The sequence below is a fragment of the Rissa tridactyla genome, chromosome 2 (genome assembly GCF_028500815.1).
Source record: "Rissa tridactyla isolate bRisTri1 chromosome 2, bRisTri1.patW.cur.20221130, whole genome shotgun sequence".
NCBI classification, from domain to species: domain Eukaryota; kingdom Metazoa; phylum Chordata; class Aves; order Charadriiformes; family Laridae; genus Rissa; species Rissa tridactyla.
In genome coordinates, this window is record NC_071467.1 from 105,011,367 (window position 1) to 105,034,732 (window position 23,366).

A 23,366-nucleotide genomic window follows, 5' to 3' on the forward strand; every position below is an offset into this window, starting at 1 on the left:
CTGTGAATGGTGCATGAAGTTCCAGTTCCCATTTCAGAAGAAAACGTTAAGAACTAGAAAAAGGGACGCAATAGGGTAATAAATATTATCAAAAAGTATACAACTGTTTTTATATAAGGAATGACTCAATACAATAGGAACTGGCTTGCAGAAAAACTGAGAAAGCTGAGGGGAATATAACATAGGTTGAAAGAGGAGGCAAACAGGCAACAATCATTCATCAGCTTTTTCAATAGAGGAACTATGATTGATCTCATGAACTAAGAGGAACCAGATGAAACAAACTATCAAGGCACAAATGAAAAGAAAAAAAAAAAGGAGGTTTTTTAGGCACGCATATTTTAACATGTGGAACTTCTTGCCAGAGGTTATAGCTCAAGATAAAAGTTTCTGACTATTTCTTAACCCATATTTAAAATCCATGGACGACAAAAAAAACCAATAAAACAATGAAAACGAAAGACCCCAAAACCAGTCAGGGCTAGTAAAGAAACCATCCTCCGCTCAAGGGGTCTGTGGTTTGAAGCACAGAACAGATTCTGGTAGAATATTCATGTAAAATAGGATTAAATCTCTGCCTTTTCTCATACTCTTCCCTAGACACCTCTATTGGTCACTGGATATCCGATGCTGTTAAAAGGAGACTGAGAGTATCCACAAAGCTGGAATCCAGGAAATGGGCAGCCATTTATAGTCAGTTACACTGTGCTTAAGCCTCAGAACTACAGCATACTTAAAGCGGATCAATTTGTTTTGCTGCTTTTGCCTCATCTCTGCAACCTACTGGCTCCCCTCAGAACTTTTTCCCTCTTCAATCCTCAGAGCTCCCACCAGCAAGTTCTTCTACCAGAAAGGAAGCTACCTATTTTCAAGTATCATAAAATACAGGGGACGTGAGGCAAGTCAGTGACCTTTTGGTTGAAAAATGGTGTACTAAGAACACTCTTCACACAGGTCTTTCATAGGTTGAGAAAGACACAGCTCAGTATTGATTTAAATAATAGAACCCTCCAGCATATGTAAGTATTATATATAGGGATGCAAACATTAACTTTTGTATTTTCTGATAAACTCTGTATTTGGATTCTCTGGGTCTTCTTATGTACCTCAAAATTCATTACTGAAGGAACAGGTGCTGTAGAAAGGTATAATTACTGATCTAATACTTACTTTTTCTTTGTCCTCCGACAATGCATGATTTTTGGAGATCAACACAATGCATTTCCATGCAGTTTTCTAGCAATCCACTGTGTCCACATGTACAAATCTTGTAACAACCAACATCACCAGCTGAGGATGGAACCTGAATAAGTGTACCTTGACGGACAATAAAATCTGAGGCTTCTCCCAGTTTGCAACCTATATACAAGGAGAAATTTTAGCTCATATTTAGTAAATACTTTGGCAACTGCCACTACAAAAAATAACTACTACTCTTTGACTTGTGAAAAAGCTAAGGTGTTCCTAAATAAGCCTTGCCCTCACCCTTTAGTCAAATTCACTCATTTCATTGAGGGAGCAAGTAGAAGAAATAGAAGATATTTGCTTGAGACAATGTTCTGAAGTACGTGTAGAAATGTCACTTCAGAAAAAAAGACTGGTAATTCTAACAGTTCTCAAGTAATCTCATTTTCCACAGTTCTGTAGTAGTATGAAATGTATGCGGTATACCACATAAGCTTCACTCTCTCCAATACACAAACGGAATTAAAGGGTCTCAGAAGCAAAGCCCAGTCATTTCCCCTCATGTATTTCATCTTGTCTTCCTTCCCCTACTTACACCTCTTATATGAACGTAGACGTGAAGACAGGAGAAAGAGAGCAAAAGTAGGAAAACTGGATTAAAAAAAAAAAGAAGAATGGAAAGGAAGGAAAATGGTTTTAAAAATTGCAAAGAAACCATAATAACAGAAATAGTAGATTAAAATTACCCTAGAAGTGATGAACTGCAACAAATCCCCCAAAACTTTCAACCAAGAAAAAGACTGAATTCAAACATAACAGTCAGCTTCCAACCTTTAGAGGAAGTAAACTATCTCTTCAAAAGCTCTGGGTGAGCTTGGTTTCAGATCATTTTGAATGACTTTTGTAGCAAGCAAAGACAATACAACCTCTGTAGCAATAATGCTCAGCTTTTCAGAAAAACTAAAATATTTTGTATGGGTCATAGAAGCATAACCAAAACACCATCCTCAGGCTCACAAAAAGAATGAGCTGAAGTTTGTTCTCGTTTTTAGAAGAGCACAAGTGTAGCAGATGTACAAGCAAAGCAAATCCCAGTTTACCTCTTTGCAATTAAAAAATCGCTGGACAAACTGCTGATCAGCCACAAAACTGCTCGAACAAAAGAGGCTCAGGGAACGGATGCGAGACCACTATGGCTGTGTTCTCGCATCACCCCCCTAGAAAAGGCGCTTCTTCGTGCAATTCAGTTTAAAAATCAGCGTCGCCCCCAATTGCTCAGGCTCTCTTAACACGTGCATTCAAGTGGTCACCAAATGCAAGCTTTCCTCTATGCTTCAAGAACTATAGGTGATCCCTCATGTCACTGAATGATACCTTTAGCTTTAAAGGAAGGGGAAAAATTGTGGCAAGCACTACTGGTATCTAGGGCAGAACAACGAAGGGGCTGTAGAAGTTGGACACTGCTCAGTCTCCTACCTCCTTTTGTAGATTTGACCCTTGCTATCAACACCATCCAGGCCTGCCATTTCAAAGTTAGATAGCTGAAATTCATTCTACATGAGGCTCTCTCCCCAGTCAGCTCACATTTATGCATGGTGCAGAAGTTACAAAATACCTGTGCTCTAAAAAATAGTTCCCAAATGACCATGAATGCCTTTCTAGTGAGATACACCTACATTAAAAGTATCACTCAATGGAGCAGCAGCAGAAATGCAGTGAGCTGCATACTGCTGCATCTCCAGACATCATCTTTAATGAGAAGTGGTACCATCGTTCTCATGGAAGGACAAGGCAGCACAAGATTCGTTATTCATATTTTTGTTGTTTCCCATTGTCAGTGTCTTTTTCTTCCAAACTGTAAGTCTACATACAGATTTGGGAAACATAGAGCTAATCTGCCTTGCAGTTCTGCCTTTTTCGCGTCAACGAACACATCACGCTGTCCGTCATTAAAGATGAAGTGCAGAGATGCTGCCTCAGTGCTGTAAACTCAAGTAGTAGAGAGAAGAAAGGAGAGGCAAATAAATTATGTGCCGTGCCAGTTCCTTCCCAAGCCCTAAACCTAGGCGCTCTGAATCCAGTGAAGCAGCAACACTGAAGCTCTTAAGAAAAAGTTTGGATATTAATTTACTTGGATCAGAACTAGTTACCCATGAGCTGCTAGAGAGATTTTAAGAAGTTGACCCGGCCTGCGAAGAAGGATTTGGGACAATTCCATGTAAGATACCATCTTGAACTTCAATATAACATTGGAATTGTTGCCACTGCAAATGTATGTCCCAGTGCACCCTGCATTTGCTAAGATTCTCAGAGCTCTCAAAATGCCCTACCAAGACTGACAGCCTGATTTTCATTAACTTCAAGGCAAGACATAATGTGCATTTATTTCACCAGTAAGGAAAATAATGTGGATATGGCTAATAACATATGGAAATACACGGCAATACACGTCACCGTGTCTGCAGAAGCAGTGAGCTGCACTGTAGCTGCAGTATTGTATGCTTGTAATTTTAAATATCTGGCAGGCTGCTTAGAGATCATGTATGGACATCTATTTCTTCTGAAAAATAAATAATATATCTTCTAATAAGACATTATGTTTCAGTGGACAATGAAAAAAGAAACACATCAAGAAATGAAAAGAGCTACAAGGCAGGCTACACCTTTTGAAAACAGAAGATAATTGTGACAATAGTTCTTCTGGGATACCAAAAATTCACTTTAAAACTTTGAACAAAATCCCACTTACATATGTGTATCAGCAACATTCAGGTAAACAGAAGTCCAAAACCCCTTACCTGGCACACATAAATACGGAAGACAGAGTTCTCCAGATTGACATCCTTTTCTATTTACTTCACATAACTGATTAGCTGCACATGGATTTGGATTACATGGATGTGTAACATCTTCTACAATGTTACCTAAAGAACTCGGGCCTGAAAACAGAATATACAGGATATACATTGATTCAAATGGTTTATTTTTCTTCAGTAAAGCATGGCATTTCTTACATTCAGTAAGATCGCATTTTTGACAATTCCGTGAAATATTTTTTGTTTTTCTTTAACTACACTTGTAGAAGCTTGACATGACAACGTAGTTAACTTTTGAAATAAGTTTAGTCCTCAATCGTGGAAATAATGACCCAGATGATTCTTCAAAAGCAAAATATATTTCCTCTATCTTCTTTCCCTAATAATTTTCTCTATATGATGAAAATAAAAACCTTACAATGACAGTGTAATCAAGAGAAGTCCCACAGTCAATGATTAATAAATTGGAGGTTTAAAGTACACTTGACAATTAATCAAGCTTGCTATCACTGATAAACTTTTGTTTCTGTTTTCCCTTTAACTCTCAAGTAACGTTCTCTTGTCACAAGATTAAGGAAAGGGAAGGCAACATGGAAAAGCATCAGCTAAATGGAAAGAACCACCCAAAGCTTTAATACATTGTCTCTCTGGGAACAATTTATTTGTTGAGGCAGGCTTTCAGTTGCAGCTTTACTAACCAAAATTTTACTATTTTCAAAGTTCCTAGGATTCTGAGAAAGAAATATTATTTCTTTCCAAATTTAATTTGGAAGAAGATCTAAAACAGATAAATCCTATAAAGCTAAAAAGGTCTAAATCCTAGAGACATAAATATGGAATAGGAAGTAGTAACAGGGTAGAGCAGATTTTCCATTATTTGGAAAATAATGTAAAAAGATGCATTTAAAGGAAATCTAGAACCAAGGCAAAATTTTACTAATACAATTGTATTCCACACTGAGGAATAAGACATGCTAGAAGAAAACAGAATCACAAAACCTTCATTCTTCCACATACCTACTAAACTCACGATCTATTGCCCCAGTAATTAATTTGGGTTTTGGTTATTCTAATTGCACAGTTAAAGCATAGAGTTTATGCATCAGGGAAAAGTGTAATTTTGTACATCAAGAAATTGTGCTCTAAATCACAAGACTGTTTAAGTGACATTTCAGAGAATCACAGAATTGCAGGGGTCGGAAGGGACCTCTGGAGATCATCTAGTCCAACCCCCCGCCAAAGCACGTTCAACTAGAGCAGCTTGCACAGGAACACGTCCAGGAGGGTTTTGAGTGTCTCCAGACAAGGAGGCTCCACCACCTCCCTGGGCAGCCTCTTCCAGTGCTCTGACACCCTCAAAGTAAAGAACTTCCTCCTCATGTTTACATGAAACTTCCTGTGCTCAAGTCTCTGCCCGTGACCCCTTGTCCTCTCACTGGGCACCACTCAAAAGCCAAAACTCCCAACCAGTCCCCACACTCCAAACAGGATGGGGGTAGAAAATAAGTAGAACAGGAACAGAAAAACTCATGGGTCAGGATAAAGACAGGGAGATCGTGTAAGAATTGCCGTCAAAAATGACTTGACTTGGGGAAAATTAACTAAATCTATTGCTGATTAAAATAAATATCTAATTACAGATTCAGGTAATGGGAACAAAAGACAAACATCAAAGCAACTTCTTTCTTCAGCCTTTTCCCAGGCTCTCCTTCACTCCAGGTGCCTCTGGCCCTGCCCCAAGTGATGCAGTGGGTACTGGGAAGTGGGGGATGATGGTGACTATGATCAGTACACAGCAGTTTTCCTCTGCTGCTCGCTCCTTGTCACACCTTTCCTCTGCTCCAGCATGGGCTCTCCACAGGCTGCAGCTTCCTTCCAGATATACCCACCTGCTGTGGCATGGGGTCTTCCACAGGCTACCTTGTGGATATCTGCTCTGCCATGGAGCACTTCCTCTCCTCCTGCTCCTCTGATCATGGTGTTACCTCTGTTGTTTCTCCCTCTCCCTGTTCCCTTCTCCTCCACCTGTCCGGGACTTTTTGCCCTTTCTGAAACATGTTTTCACAGAGGCACCACAAACTTTGTTAAGTGGCTCAGTTTTGGCCTATAGCGGGCCCATTGCCAAGCTGGCTGTGTCTGGTACAGTGCAGTCCCTGACATCTACCCATACACACCCTGCAGCCTCCACTGCTACCAAAACAATCTTGTCACACACACCCAACACAAGAACGAATAAACGTAATGAGCTATGGCAATTTGAAAAAATCCAGTTTTCCCTAATAGGCTAATACAATGTTTCAAATTCAATACAATTTTCTTCAAAAGAAATAATGAAAGTTCTTAAAAGCAACAATAAGCATTCAAAGCATCTTGGTTTCTAATTTTGTTGCATACATATGTTGATACTTACTCAGGTACGTATCCAAAGGGATACAGTTCTCCAAGTCATCTGTTGGCGACAAGAGCTCACAGATACTTTCAGCTGAGTGGCCTTCAGGGAATTTATTATGATCTCCACATTTCTTCAGTATTTCCACACAATCTGATCTTCAGATAAGTAAAGAAATAGAACTACATGAACAATACTTAGGGAAAAAAGGTCTTGTATGAAAAAGATTTCTTTCCACATTCTTCCCTTACTCAAATCCACAACTTTCCCCTTCTGTCTCACAACAAAGTGTTTTTATCTCTCTCTCTCTGTATCTATCTATCTATATATATATGTATATCTATATATGCTACATTTTACGTACAGGGGAGAGAGACAGGAACTATTGCTTACTTACTCTTCCTCTACTTTAGACTTGGTGATCTTTATTTTCTATGGCATCATACACATGCATCTTTCAAGACCAAGCATTTCCTTGCTTTACTGATGACTAATATGGGTTGAACACTATCTTACTACCTGTACTATTACCTGGTCTCTTTTTTACCCAATCACCTACTTTCAAAAATTTATTTTTTTTTTTAAAAACAAACTTAATTTTTTTCAGACCTTTCTGTGAGCTGACAATCACCAGTAGCTCCCAAAACCAAAAAACAGGAAAGGTTTTACAGACACCACAGAAAGCAAAAAAAAACCACCCCAACAATAAATCAACTTTACAATGGACACATATATATCCATCTCTTTAACAGGCAAGCGTCTTCCATTTACAGTGATGGAGATTCAAGCAATGGAAACTACGCAAAATCATATTTCTTCTGTGTTTGCGTGGCCACGTTTTCCTATCTTAAGTCAAACACAGTCCTACAGCAGCTTTTTAGTTCTCATTAAAATCCTTAGTAGAAACTCTAAACTGTTTTTTCCCCCCCATAGTACTTACTTGCAGATAATACTTCCTCTAGATTTGCTGTGGCAAGGTTTAATCTGCAGTGAGCAGGCAATTGCCTTCCACATTTCTGGTTGGCATTTTTTAATATCAAGCACGGGAATATTTATAAATGGCATCTTAATACTCCCTTTTTCCCATAGCTTCATGTCATTCATGGCTCCCTGGTCTGACTGAGTATTGCAGCTCCTAAAAAGTTCTGTTGGTCTTAAAAGAAGAAGTTAAGATATGGCATGTATACAACAAAAAGAAAACACCACGCATTTTACCTTTTACCATATGAATCCCAAAGCCTTCATATGGCTTGCTTTTCATGACATAAAAGACATTAATCCCTTCAACAGTTAAGCAAGTTCAAAATCAATTTGAATTCTGTCTTTAAGGAAAATGAGCTCTTTAAGACTCAGGGCTGAAACTCCCTTCTCACCTCTACCTCTTAGATGAAATATCACTTCAATTTTTCTTATGTGAAGACAGTTGACTTAAAAGCAAATATTTTAGATATCCTGAATATCTGTGCGAATGTTTGCTGGTGAATCACTAATGCAAGTTGATTTATCATCTATATTTGCCCAGCCTGCATCTACCACGTATGTGATTCTACTAATATAACATTCATGCCACTGTACACTATTTCAAAGAAAAGCCAGAGACCTCTAATAGCTAACAAAATTTTAAACATTTTTGAAACTGAAACTATTTAGTTTATAGCCTTGCAATTACTAGTTCAGACACCACTTTAAATCATGCATTTTGTCCTATAGAGTATAAACCTACAGAATTACCTCCGAAAGAAAAGGAATTTTGAAAAAGTAACATGTAAACTTTAACAAGAATTTTTACCTTATTTATAATACACAACATTCCAGTAGTCATGGCTTACTTGTCTATACAGTAAGACAGAGGAATACGCTGCTAATACATGACAACTTTCTACAAGTTCATGGGCTAGCTTTTATTCTTGAAAGTTTTGTTACATCTGTTGCTAAATACATTTCCAAAAGTTTATTCTAAAGAAAAGCTATTTATTTTTAAGTTATCTAAAAAAATATTTGCAGAAAGACAGCTACATACAATCTCAAAATAAGCCTGAAAAACATTTTATTTTTTAAAATCAAAGCACGGGAATTCCTTTATAAAATATTCAGTGTCTCTCTCCTACCTGTTATTAAAATTAGTGCAGTAAGTAAGATTTCTACAGCCCAGTTGACAAGGTTCTCGTACATCTGCTAAACAGGTCAACATGGAAACTTCAACTGCATTATACTCACAAAAGCGATCAAATTCTTGCCAGCTCTGTGAATTGCCCCAGCTTGTGCTATAAAGTTTAGTGCAGAGCTCTCTGGAAAAAAAAAAAAATAGACTAAGAAAACAAAATTGAAAGAACAGCAGTCATTAAGATACAGCAAAGCCTATAATTTCTTTCCTGATCACAACAGCCTACACTCACTGCAGAAGATTGTGTTAGTGCCCACAAAGTCTGCAATAGTATCTAAATGTTGTGCTCAAAGCAAATAACCCCACTTCACTGTTTTCCAAGTTTTCCAGTTTCGTTTAAGAATGCTAGCAAATCTTTAAGCTAGTAAGACTGAAAGACTTCAGAATATAAAACTTCAATATCCAATAAAAATACAATAGCTGGAAACCTGAACTAATGATTTTGAGGTGAGAACTATTCCAGCTGATTTTACTTGTAACAAATCTAGGTTGATGTGATAATGAAGAACTTCTAATCCAATCATTCAACTTCAAACCACATCTTCTCCTCCTACAGAAATGACTGGCAAGCAGAATACATTTGTTTTGCCCTGATGTTTGAAACAGGTGTAGTGTCCATTGCTTGCTTTTGAGATGTTTCCTGGTGTCAGCAATACCCCCGCCACTTTGTTCACAGCAATATCCTACAAATTACAACCGTTCCCATCCCAACTGAAGGTACGGAAATTCACTGTACTATTAAAGTTTTCTGCATACTGAAAATGTGAGAGAAGGATCCATTTTTAGAACTCATTGTCAAAGCAAGCAACTAAAAGATAATACATCCGCTGCCCTGTGCTTCAACGTTCTAAGAAATAACATAACTCAGGGGTTCTACTACTAAACTCACATTGTAAGATCCAGCTGCATTCAGGATCTGTTGTTTTGTAACTGGAAACTTTAATATCAAAGGAAGTAACAACTCAAAAATCAATGTTTGCAACTTATTTTGACATAATGATGCATTTAAAACGCAATAATGATCTATTTTTAAAGTGGACAGATAAACACCCTAAACTAAAAATGCTACAATTACAGTTGTTTGCAAGTGTGCAACTATCTGCTGAAAATATATATATTTTTTTAATGTTGGAATAATTAGTTCCATTATTTAACTGTTAAATGACCTAACTTATTTTTCATTGACAAAAATCTGAATAGCATCTAGTAAGGAATACTGCTAAGGTTTTTACATGCAGCAACCAGGCACTTGAGAGTTTGTGCAGTTCATTGTGCCCCTGGCTCTCTTTAGCATCTGGTTAAGGCCTCTTCATCTTGTTTTGCAATTTTGGCTATTATGACCACAAGCAAAGTATACGTTTCATTAACTTAGTGTGTCTGCTATAGTATGCCAGTGCTAAAAGTGAGAAAAGTGTGATTCCTCACATGGAAGAGTATTTTTTGAGATACAAAGTAAGTACTGGACAGAACGTGACCCATCTGACGACCTAAATCTGCCTTTTTTCTAAGAGTTTACAGAACTCTTTATTTGATGTATATAGCAGGATTCAGGCAAAGGCCTGATAAGAGACAACTTCTGAAGCATTTTCACAATTGGAGATGAGGGTAGAGAGATACTGACCTACATGTGGAAGAATTTGCTTTAGAACAGCAATGGAGCTTAGCTCCATCAAGGCCTGTTGAAGGTGGAGGGTGCACAGTGACTCCTGGGTGAACAGATCTTGAACTCTCAAGAAAACATTGCCAAAGCGGGTCCTGAGGGAGAGGCATTGTCTTACAGCCTTCTATAAGTCCATCAACAATTTCAAGCTCTGTTTTCATTGACATTAGAATTCTTTTACAAGCAGTCTGACACGCATAGTCTTCTGCTCTATCACAGCAATATAAGCCTGTTAAAAAATTTAAAAATACTTAGTGATCAAGCATACAACAATCAAGATGCATGATATAATAGTGTGTTTTCTCTGAGGGCTATAAGGAGGCTTTTTAGCCCCACAAATAATCTCAAATAACATTGCTTCTTTTAAATGCAAACAGAATCAACTCTGGAAAACCCCCACCAATATGTATAATTAAAAAAAATAAATAAAAATCAATAATGCACCTACAAACAAAAGTTATCCTTATATAAATTTATATAATTACAATACAGAAATACATTAATACCATTTATACAATAAACTTATACAATAATGCACTTTTTCATGCATACAATCCTCAAACATTTTCAGTATTTTTTATAACTTTCAGTAAAGAAGGATTTTTTGTACTTACTATCTGTAGGATTTCTCATTGGATATGACTGTGTATAGTTGTTCACACAGTGTATAAGCTGAGGGCTAATAGATGCACAGTAATTTTCAACTGCTTTGATTTGTGAAGGACCAGGAGAAGAGTCTGTCCGAAAAATTGCTTGACAATATTCCCGACAGTTTGTATGATGACCTGCATAACTGCAACAGACTGACCCCACTGGGGAAACAAACAAACAAAAATCAATGAGCTCCTACACAGAGAAATGAAGAAATGAGCATGTCTGTACCACACACAATGATGCTCAAGGTATTACTGTGGAAAAAAAAACATTGAAGAAATTCTTCTATGTTCTGTTAAACTAATCTCTGTCTAAGGAATGGCTGGTAATATCTGTAACTAGCCAAATTACATTTGTTTGTTTGGCTGGAGAAAAAAAGTCCCTAAAGCGGCCTTAAACTCAAGACATCAGCAAGCCAGCTGAATTTTACGTTCAGCTGCTTTGTTCTTTTTTAATGTAACCAAACTTGTCCTATAATTGAATTATTAGACAAATATTAATAGTAAACAAATAAATATGAGAATAGTATCGTAAAACTCATTCAAAAAACCAGACAGATGGTGTCATGATTCACCCATTTTTAATGTTATTAAATCTACAGTTCTTGTGAAATACTTCTACTAGAATTAATTCTGAGACATTGATTTCTCTTCATTTTATATATTTTATATCAGGCAACAAAACACCCGCATGGTGCAAGATTTCATCTATGCATTTAATTTTGTTACTTAACACTCAAATGAACAAAACAGAAGGAAAAAATGAGCTTCTAAGCAATTATCAAACTTTGTGTATCAAAATACACAAATTAAAAACTGATATAAATTATATGGACAGCACAATCCCCTTATTACTTGAGCAAGAAAATTTATGCAGGTGGCTTGTTATTCTATGGAACTGAATCCACATGATTTGTGCATATGTACACCCACAGAATTTCTTACATTTTAGAGAAAAAAGGATAGAATGATATAAAAGAAAAAACAAGAGACAAACTGTTCATTTCATACTTACTTTCATTTCTGTTAATACAACTAAAGAGAGCATTCTGAAATCAAAACAAAAACAGCGTTAGAAGCCAGAAAAATTCAAATAAATATTTAAGTGTCCAGTAATTTCTTATAATAAGCTACTAAATCAAACTTTGTTATTATTTGCTCCTATTAGATTGGATTAAAACAAAAACACTATACAAGAACACTGAAAGTAGGAAATCAAAAGATTGGGGTCAACCGAGTTCTGTGTGCACTTGTAATAAAATACACAAATATTCAAGCAAGTAAATAGGAAGACTTTCCTGGACTAACTTAGAAACAGCATGTTATAATAGGATGTCCCCAAATGGTTTTCTTTTAATGATGACAATTTTAAAGACCTTACATGAAAAAAAGAACTGTGCTCAGATGCACGCATGCAAACAGAAAATCTCAACTAACTCAACAACAATATTCCTTAAAAGCTAAAGCATGCTATCAGCTCCCTCAAACTGGAGCCAAGGGGCAGTTGGGGAATATGCAGCATGTTAAATGACAGAAGGAAGGAAACACATACACCCTGCTGTTTTGTTTCAGAGGATTCTAATCTACAGAGCGATCATAAAATGGTCTGGGTAGGAAGAGACCTTAAAAGGTCATCTAGTCTAACTCCCTGCAATAAGCAGGGACATCTTCAACTAGATCAGGCTGATCAGAGCCCCATCCAACCTGACCTTGAATGTTTCCAGGGATGGGGCACTTAACATCTCTCTGGGCAACCTGGTCCAGTGTCTCACCTCTCTCACAGTAAAGAATTTCTTCCTAATATCTAATCTAAATCTACCTTCTTTCAGTTTCAAACCGTTACGCCTTGTCCTATCATTACATTCCCTGATGAAGAGTCCCTCCCTATCTCTCCTGTAGGCCCCCTTTACGTACTGGAAGGCCACAATAAGGTCTCCCTGGAGCCTTCTCTTCTCCAGGCTGGACAGCCCCAACTCTCTCAGCCTGTGCTCATAAAAGACGTGCTCTAGGCCTCTTGTGCCCTCCTCTGGATCTGCTCCAACAGGTCCATGTCTTTCCTGCACTGAGGGCTCCAAAGCTGGACGCAGTGTTCCAGGTGGAGTCTCACCAGAGTGGAGCAGAGGGGCAGAATCCCTTCCCTCAAGACTATTGAACTGTTGACTATTGAACTCTTGCCCAAAACAAGCAGAGTCTTCCCCACAATGAAAAAGCACATTTCTTCTTAAAAAAAAAATAGATACTGCATATAAGCTTTCCAGAACTTATCGAAAAAGATGAAGTCATGAGGTTGAAATTCCAAAATGTAGCTGCCAATCATCAAAGACTTTAGGATTATATGATTGTGAAAAAGAGAAATTTGAACGCCCTCCACACATCCGAACACCAGATTATAAAAAGTGATCAAATACATTAACATAGTGACAAAATACAATTCCCATCTTCATTAACTTCCTGATCGCCTTCATTTCTTCTATCCCCATCATTAAATAAATTTGTATTTTACACAGCATCTACAGAAGAAAACAGAAACACCATCATATCGATCCACAAACATTATTGTGGGATTAAAATCTAGCTTCAGTACACCAAAATATCAGATGTGCTACAATCTTTACATAAGAAAAGGAAGTGACCTCAAAATGCAGACCTAAGTTAAACTCAGTAGTTCACTAGATCCCCTTCATCTATGTTAGTTACTAGTATTTACTGCATTTCAGAGAAGTGGGTATCCCCAATAATCTTTGGAATATTTTTGTGAAAGCTTCTACTGCTGCAAACAGATGGAAATGTTACATTTTTAAAAGTGAAGAAGAGACAAGGGTATTAGGAATCATCTTGATGTTTTTATTTTTCTTTTTGTTTTAGAGATTGTTTAGAGTGCAGGAGTTTGTTTTTCAGTTCATATTCTCTACTTGCTTTCTTCTCAGAGATCATTTGAGTCAATTAATCTGTTTTGCAGCACCCTTATTTTCTCCCCTAATCTAGGTAGGATTACAGAGAAAAGCAAAGTAAATATCAAAGTGATCAAATCTCCCAATGGCTAACCCATATAAATACCAGTATCTACCTCTGAATGCTGAGGATTTCCTCTCAAGCAGCTTGCTCGCATTCTGTTACACCGAACAGGGAAGCGCAAATACAGAAACGTAGCTGTGTTCACAGGAACGGCACAAACAGGCAGTCTCATCTCTACTAAACAGCTTCAGTATATAATCCACGCTTTCTGCACCCTTTCCCTTAACTACTCACCTTCAGAGACATCTTAAATCCTGACACCAGAATCAGTAAATATTAGAGTCCCAGCTTCTTATTTTGTTGAAGTGCTACTCATTAAGCACATGTATTCCACCAGAGAACCAGAGAATTCTACAATCTGACTTTCCCTTTTTTAATTATTTTCCTCGTGAAAGTTTTTTTAAGCACATAAGTAAAAACATGATTCTTTTTTAAATGTTGTGTGTCATTTTCATAGCTATCTTAATCTTTTCTGTTGTTCACTTAAGAGGAAGCACTTCAGAATACAGATTGGCTCTGTATGCATTAATTGGCATTCAAATTAATTAGCATTCCTGCCTAGACTGTTGTGATGAAAATCTGAAGAGCCAAAAGAATTATGTACTGTTCCAAAAGATGGAAGACTCACATTTTAACTTAGATTTGAAAAGCCTCAAGCCTTGATGTTTCAGTTTGTATCATGCCATTAATGATTTTATGTTATGCTGTAATTTAAATCACAAGTTCCAACTTGCCAATTACTCTTTATGCCATGTAAATCATAGTGTCACAATCCTGTATTCTACAGTATCACAGTTATATCATCTTTTGCATAATATATTTTTGGGTAGTGAAATATGGTAACAGTCAAACACAAGATTTTAAAGAGGACCGTCCCAGTAGTGTAGGGAGCAGCATCACTTTCTTCTATTTTCAGTCAGAAATCAATTTAAGCCATGGGTAAGCCATGGCAGATGTGGCACTGGAATAACAACCAGTTATAACAGGTTTGTTATAATAACAATATTATATTGTTATTATATATATATAATATATATATACATATATATATATATACAATAATAACAACCAGAATAAACAGTAATCTAACTTGAAAATCTAAGTTTTCCATGAACACCAGCTACCTATAATTTTAGTAATCATGAATGCAAGCACAGGTCTTCTGAGAACTCCTCACACACAAATTCAAAAGTCTGCCTAAACATATTTGGTAGAAAATAAAATAAAATTTGATTTTATTCTTCTAATATCCTCTACCAAATTTTAGATCTTTTCTCCCAAGAACAAAGATTCCGCACATTTTCTCTGAGACTGAGAATGAACTTGCAGCAACATTCCTCATCCCAGCAGCAAGTTTTCACCTGATTCACTTCAGATTTTCCCTCTTTACTACCCACCAAGCAAATACTGTCACCCATTTGTCTGTGTAACACACATGAGGGGCAGGAGAACTCATGGAAACAGAACATGCAGACAGAGTCACCATCCTACATCTGTAAAGAACAGATTTATACTGTTGCCTAAAGGCTCATGCCATTTTTATAGCACCATACATCCTTCTCTATGGATGCCAGACAATGGTTATCAAAAAGTCACTGTTTCAATGTCCACCTGGTTTCTCTGGGACCTTTCGTGTACGAAAAAAGAAACAACTGTCAGATAGGAACTGACACATACAACATCACTCCGACACAAAAATGACTGTCTTCAGACGCTGCTGAAATTAGACTTCTCCACACCCACCCCGTATCAAACACTGGAATATGGCATACACACCAGCCAGGTAGAAAGCGACACTGTAACTTTATTAATTAACGCACTGGGACAGTGGAGGCTCCTGAAAAGTCTGAAGTCTGTCCGTCATGGTTCTGACTCTACTGTTAGCAGAAACAATACCTAGAATTATGATGTAATGCTGCTATAAACTTGGCTAAAAATTGTCATGTTATTTTCAAGTTCAATGTTACAAAAGAGTTATTAAAAAGCAGTTCAGAGATAATAGTGTCACTGGCCCTGTTAGCTCAGATTGCAGTTTATAGCTACACAAAAACCAGTGAAAAACGAAGAACATTATGGTGTCTATCAACATTCCTCCTCTAAAGGAGGGCTCAAATTGAAACATAATTATCTTATAGCAATTTTACACACCAATTTTATTCAGGCAGGATGCCCTAACCAGATAATAAATCTTCTTTCTGTACTTTGAAACTATAGTTCCACAGACTGCTGAATGACTGTAATAATGCTTGTATTTCTGTTAAGAGGAGGTGGTCTTATCTTTTCCACCTTGTTTTCAGCTCTTCTCTCCCTGTTCCCAGCTATATAGTCTTGCATATGCCTTTACACCAGCTGTGGCACTAATCATATCCTCATGACCCAGTTTTTCTCAGTAACCCTGCTGAAAACTCCTTTTCTCTTCTCCCAAGAGTTTAAACCAGCAAATTCAACAGGTATATTATAAAGTTAGAATAGAATAGTCTTCTAGATATCATCTTTTAGATGGACCTGACAGAGGCAGAGTAAGGTAAGGAGAAGTGTATTCGTAGGGTTAGCAGTGGGAGGGAATGTGTGCGGAAGAAGGGCAGTTGCAGGAAGTAAGAGGAAGAACTTCAGCTGCACTGAGTTCTTAAAGAAACTCACCATATTTCATGAAACTGCAGTGCCTGTAGCCACCACAGAATACAGTGTTAGTTAGGGTGCTGACTTTGCTCTTTGTGTAGGTCTGGATAATTGTTCAGTGTCTCAGAAAGTACAGGTACCCACGTGGGGAGTGTATTTATACAGACATGAAAGAACCTTACAAAAAAAAAATATAAAATTAGTGTGTCACCTGCTTGTAAATAAGGCTGATAACAGCGTTAGACTGTCTGATTTGAATTACTAACCACAACTTCATTACAGAACACAGAGTTAAGGCCCATCTCTAGTAAAGCAGAACTCATATTTAAGAAATCAGCAGCTTTTCTGCCCACTCAAGCTTCCTTCTGAATCTGCTAGTGAACTGTCATAAGAGAAAGACAGAGAAAACAAAGCAAAAGAAACAAAACCAAACAAAACCCACAAAAAACAAAACAGCAGAAAAGGATGTTCTCTCTAAAGGAAGAACTAAGTCATTAAGATCTGGGAAAATGAGGATAAAAAGGCAATACTGTGTACGCACACAGAGTCCAATTCTCCATTTTCAACTTGCGAATGAAATATGAAAGAACGAACAAAGACAGCAATATCGAAGTTTATAAAACACAAACATAATGATTTGCTTTACTTGTGCATTAATCTCATCTATCAGACTTCTCTCTTTTTAAAGCCAAATGTTGTTGAAACTAATGATCAAAGCCAGTGAGACTATAAGCAGGAGGAATGGAAAGTGGCAGGCAGACACAGGCAACACAACTACGTATACCTTAAAGAAAGCAGTCTCAAAGGGCTTTTGGTATTATGGAAATTGAAAAAGGCAACTGAAGTTTATTCGGCAGAGAACGTTATTCAGTCTTCCTCACCAGAAGCTCCTTGAAGAAAGATTTTAGCCAGTACTGCAGGACCTAACTGGTTTCGCTCTTTTTGGAGCTCATCAGCTGCAGGTAACGGCTCAAAAAACAAAATGCATGCACGCAAACACAAATGAAGCAGAGCATTTTGCTAAAGGAAGAAGTCTTTTTCCTTGTAAGGCATGCTTTTATATTCTAAGCACATTTTTTCTAAACGGTTGCCTCTCTGTGTCTTGAATGAAAAGTGACAGCAAAGTCATCCTTTCACACCAGAAATTAAGAGTATTTTGCTAAAAATCAAAGATTATTTTCCTCCCTAAAAATTATCATGGTATCTGTATTCTACTAACTCTGGCAGAAAAATAAGTTTAGTACTGTTGCCTTGGGCAACCTAACCATGTGAAATATTTGAATATAGATCCTATCCAATTAAGGACATCTTAATTTAGAAGTATTACCTACAGCTAACAAATAACACTAGGAAACAAAACGTTTCACTCTGTAAGAACAGCAATGAAAGTCCTGTTAATCTCTCCTTGACTTCATTTAATCTTCCAGTTTATCAACACAAGATAAATTCAGAAGGTAACATACTAAGCTTTAGTGGAGTCAGCTAAGTTTCAAATGATGGTACATATCTGTTAAGAACTTTAAAAGCTTGCAGTAATTAAGAAGTAAGGCCAAGATTTTAATCAATTATATATACCAATAAAGAAGTGAGAACACTTGCATAGTAAAGAAGAACAAAAACACCAGAACTTAAATTTTGGCAAGACCAAAACCTATCAACCTTCAACCTTCTTTGAGCAGTAGAGAATACAAACAAAAAGCACCGGAAGATCAGATGACAATAACTTTAGCTACAACGTGTAGTATGGTCCGAGTCCACCCTGAATTCATTAATTAGTACTTCCAGAGGCCACACTCAGCCATGTGCCTTCGGAGTTCATTAAAACTCTTTTGGAACCTTTCCCTAAATTATGTCCTAAACAGCTGCTTGAGTTATAACCTACTAAGTACAAACAATTAGATAAGAGCTAAAAACTGCTGACTGCATTTTTCAGAAGGGGTAATTAGTAGTTAGCATTCACTAAAACCTCAGCATAAAGCAGGATCATATGACCCTAGAAGACAAAACAAGCCAATACTGTATCACAGTGAATACTTTTCTGAATCCTACTCAAATGCAGTGCCTGCAGTTTTAAGTTGCTGTATTTAAAAACTGTAAGAAAACAAAGTTGGATTAAGCGAAAGAGTGCTCAATTCTGTGAGAGCAAAAATACCTTTAAACAAGGTAAACATCAAAAGTGTTTACTACTGTGTGTCAAAAAAAGTTTAAGAGCAGAAGCTAAATAACTGGCAACATTTCCAATTATATTTTGACTGCATGGCAGATGTTAATAGGGATCAGCTGCAGTAAAGCTCTCATAATGGCCATTAACTAGAAAAGTTTAAATGTCTAATTCAGTACACATGAAATAAGAACTGCGGTTCTTAATGTGCGGGGCGGGGCGGGGCGGGGCGGGGCGGGGCGGGGCGGGGGGGGGGGGGGATGAACTCACAGTATGCAGCATAGAGACTCAAAAGCTGCAGCCTAATGGAAATGTTAGTACTAAGCTTTCCATGCACAGAAGACAGAAAAGTGATCTTAAACACAATATTAAAGACTTCACAACTTATTTCAAGCTTTAGAAGTTCTTTTCAGTTACTCTTCCAAGCATGCATTCCATGCAGTCTTTTCAAAAAATGAACCTCAATTTTACACAAAGCTTTTAAAAATAGGAAAATCAGAAAATCTACATAAAATCCAGTCTCCACTTCGTTTTTCTTCTTCCTTTGACTATTACCTACCTTCTTTTTAGAGGAAGATGAACAGAACAGCAGAAAGCTGGAAGAAGTAGTGAAAGACAGAAGAGTTGACATGCACAGAACTAGAGAAAAAATGAAGACGACAAAATGAGTATCTGAGAAGCAGAAGGTGGGAAAGAGGGCTACCTCAATATAATCTTTCAAAAGAAGACAAATAAAGTACATTTCAGTAACACTCAAAAATATTCAGCATGTTGTGATAAATTTTTTAATTTCTGTATGCATTGCTACTTTGAAAATAAAAATACGCTTAATAGGACACAGAATCTTCAATGCACTGATCAAAAATGAATAGTTTATTACACAATTCATTTCTAAAATGCGTAAAATCTCCAAATCAGAGGAGTCACAAGCTTCGTAAATATTAACAGTAAAAGTAATCCAGAAACATACGATCAGCAGGAAAAGCATCTTCAATTAATCTTACGAAAAGCTAGCACATCAATGTCAAAGCGATTCTGCTACTTTACAACCTAAGACTCCACTTAGCAACTTCAAACTTTGTGACACCTCCTGCTTGGAGTTTGGTGGTTTTTTCACTGCTCTGAACCCTATGCCCTAGGCTTGAATACTTACCTCATGCTTCATGCTCGCTAACTTAGTGGGAAGCTCAGGGTTAACTCATGAAGTTGCTTCCCTAATCTCCAAAGATTACAGAAAAGCACTATGCACAGTTCAGTCAACTATTTTAAGAAGCTTGTGAAAATCCTTGGGAAATCCTTATATTCACATAAGTAAGCTATGAGAGTGTTTACAAAAATGGAATTATACTTTTATATTCTTGATTCAGCTAATTTTTACTTCCATGCCATGTACTTATATATTCAATACCCCAATAACACACTTGAGAGCTGATGAACAAGCACATTGTAAACTAATTCTCAACTGGATCCTAATGAAGATCTGATTGAATCTAATTGGATCCTCATTTTTAGTGAATGAAGTACAAATTCTTGAACACAAAGGCAAACATGAATGACAATATATTTGTGATTCACAGGCTATTTCTGATCTTATGTCACCTCTTTCAGTTTTAATTAGCCACTCCCTTCCCCAGCTGCTTCTTCCCCAGCCAACCCAACTGAGCACAACGTATGGTACTGGTCACAGACACAGAAGCTACTTACACACTACAGAAGGAGCAGGACACACTCAACACGGCATCAAGAATTTTTATTTATTTATTTATTTTAAGAAAAGGAGAAAGCATGACTAGAGTGTTAAAAAGTGCAGGTTCCCTCCAGAAGTATTTTTTTGCAATCTCCTATCTTAAGCAAAACTTCCTTGAATTTTATATAACCAATGGGTCTCTTGAGAGCATTGTAAGTACTATTTTTCATGAGTACCTGTAAGTGTAGATACATAGAAAAACCCATTGTCATACGGAATTCTGTAATAACTGAAGATATACCACATCAAATACTTAACTTCCGTCCCTAACACAATAACTGTATCTACTACTTCTAGTGCTCGTTAAAAACTTCTCTTTCCTTCTTCACCAACCAGAAGACTGATGGGCCCACTTTCCAAAATTCCAGATTAAAACTGGAAAGAGAACTAGGAAAAGTAATAAGATGACTATCACCATTTTGTAGACATTCTTTTATTTCTTACCTTTCCTCTCCCGTCCTCCTTCAACCCATATTGGTCAACCTCCTACAGCAATGCAGAAATCCAGAAAAAAAGAAGGAAACAGACCAGCGTAATAGAGGAGAAGCTTACAGATGTTGACAGTATAGCATATCATAGCATGAGAGGAGACAGAAGTACTTAAAATGAAAATTCATTTTTAAGAGAACAAGCTACGGTAGCTTCAACAGTGAAGAATCCAGGAAAATACTCTGTAGATTGTTTAGATAAAAGGACCAAAGGTGCGGGGGGGAGGAATTTAATGTTTCCTGGAAAAACAGGAGACCTGCTACACTTCTGCCCAAATTGAGAGAACAAAAAATTGTCTAATATCCCGAGCTATTGATTATGAGCAGAATTTATGCAGGACTACCTAATTCAGGGTGGGAGGAAATGAGATGAAAGGGGGGAGGAGGAATCTGGCTTTCAATTAAGAAACAGACTGAAAGGAAAGAAGTCCTAGCAGAACAGCATTTCTACAAACTGTGTTAAAAGAATATAGGTAAAGGCAGATTTCTGAAAATATCCTGATAATTTAATTTGAAGTGCAGAACAGTAAAAATAACTGCAAACATTCATAGTTTCACTGATGTTATGAAGATTATTAATTTGAAATGATTTACATTAGGATAGGACACTTAAAAGGTTATTCTTTCATGAGTTTATTTCTTTAGGTCACTTTTAAACTGACTCTCCCACTATAAAAGCCAAAATGTTTCTGATGGAATGTATGCTCACGCCTATGAAAGAAACTTTTTTTGTAATCCATGTCTCCATTTTGCAAGTTGCATCTTTTTCATTCAAATGAAGATATATGCAAGATTAAAAAAAGACAAGCCCTTTTTATAGAAAATAATTGTACTTCTACAAAAATGTGTAGAGAGAGGTAATTTACATTTGGATATAAATTACTATATCCAGAAATACAACTATAAGATGACTGCGACTTTTCCTCTTCTACAGGATATTTTTTACAGAATTTATAAACCAGTTGACTTTTAATAAGATATATCCAGACACATATGCACATACCTCGTATTCCTTCCTGCAGACCTTTAAAACATCATTCTTTGCAGAAGCCTGAAAGACAGATACATTTCTCTATTTGTAGTAGAAAATAATAAAAACATCTTGCAAAATAAAGATTCTACCTTTCTATTAACTGTGATAGACATGGATTTATGATATATTTAAATGTTCCTTTTTAAGAACCCAAAGAAACCATGTAAAGCTTTAAGAAAAAAAAGCAGAAACCGTGACTGTCAATACTATACTTAAAGACCAAAACCTCGAATTTCTGTACCAAGTTAGTTGATACCGTGAGCACACAACTTAGTTTTTGTGAAGGGTTTACCACATAGAGCAGAATACAGGAATCAATTAGGAAATGGAAGAACACGAGCATAAAAATCTCCCAATTTTGCATGCTCAGTACCGCTTATGTACATCTTTCCCTTCTCCTCCTTCTTGTACATACAGTCCTATGGTTCCTATTGTCAAACAGAGTTGCAGAATTCTCCCTTCAAACTCCAGATCAGTTTCTGCTGTAGCGTAACTCTTGCTCCTTTTTCATGTGACAGATATTCACAGTTACACTAATGTTATTTCCCCCTCCAGTAATTTAAAATACAAGGGTAAAGTCTGACCTAGGGCCTATCATAATACCTTCTTCAAAATGCCTCTGAAACCTCCTCAGATTTCAAGAATCAAAATTAAAATCCAAATAATTCCCATTATCCCTAATTTTTGGCACGTATCTATATTTTAGTTTAAATGAAAATCATATGAAATGTATCCATCAGCCAGCTAAAGTACAAAATATAGCCAAGATTGTGAGACAGCACAGTCTGCAATCAAACAATACAGCTTCTGATTCTGAGAATAATAAGAAATGATATAATAATAATAATATGATTAAATTAACAGCATTTCATAGAACAATGCAATAAATGGAATTGTTTTTATCAGGTCTGGAAAACACTTAAACATTAGGATAAAATTGAAAACTTTGCTAAGAAATGCATTTGGGAAGAGATACATATATTTTCTTTTCAGAAGATCAGAAGTATCCAGTTTGTTTACTCACTCCTCATTTCTTTTTCACACTACTCAGTTTGTGTACTCACTGCTCATCTCTCGTAAAATAATTTAAATTCTATGCTTTGGGTGAAGGTAGAATCTTTTTTTTTGCATGACAACAATCTGCAGTAGACTGCTGGTCCAACATTAAGATTACACAATGGGTAACATTCAAAATAGAAGGCTCTGCAGAGGGATCTGGACAGGCTGGATCAATGGCCTAAGGTCAATGGTATGAGGTTCAACAAGGCCAAGTGCCAGGTCCTGCACTTGAGTCACAACAACCCCATGCAGCGTTACAGGCTGGGGGAAGAGTGGCTGGAGAGCTGCCCGGCAGAAATGGACCTGGGGGTGCTGGTCGACAGCCGGCTGAATACGAGCCACCAGTGTGCCCAGGTGGCCAAGAAGGCCAACAGCAT

General features: G+C 37.0%; 1 protein-coding gene across 7 annotated transcripts in view; it reads right to left on the bottom strand.

Moving 5' to 3' along the window:
• The window catches only part of RECK (reversion inducing cysteine rich protein with kazal motifs), a 74,208-nt gene that overhangs the window by 18,158 nt on the left and 32,684 nt on the right, over nt 1-23,366 (bottom strand). For 2 of the 7 annotated variants that reach the window (XM_054191928.1, XM_054191929.1), the window contains 9 exons: nt 21,901-21,948; nt 11,883-11,916; nt 10,829-11,026; nt 10,176-10,443; nt 8,499-8,678; nt 7,331-7,543; nt 6,412-6,548; nt 3,984-4,124; nt 1,171-1,359 (listed from right to left, as the gene is read on the bottom strand). In XM_054191928.1, coding sequence (XP_054047903.1) covers nt 1,171-1,359; nt 3,984-4,124; nt 6,412-6,548; nt 7,331-7,543; nt 8,499-8,678; nt 10,176-10,443; nt 10,829-11,026; nt 11,883-11,916; nt 21,901-21,948 — 1,408 coding nt within the window. Of the gene's footprint in view, nt 1-1,170; nt 1,360-3,983; nt 4,125-6,411; nt 6,549-7,330; nt 7,544-8,498; nt 8,679-10,175; nt 10,444-10,828; nt 11,027-11,882; nt 11,917-16,522; nt 17,417-19,221; nt 19,302-20,389; nt 20,391-20,853; nt 20,896-21,900; nt 21,949-23,366 lie in introns of those variants that run through there. The other 5 variants (XM_054191934.1, XM_054191930.1, XM_054191933.1 and 2 more) reach the window with 5 other exon arrangements.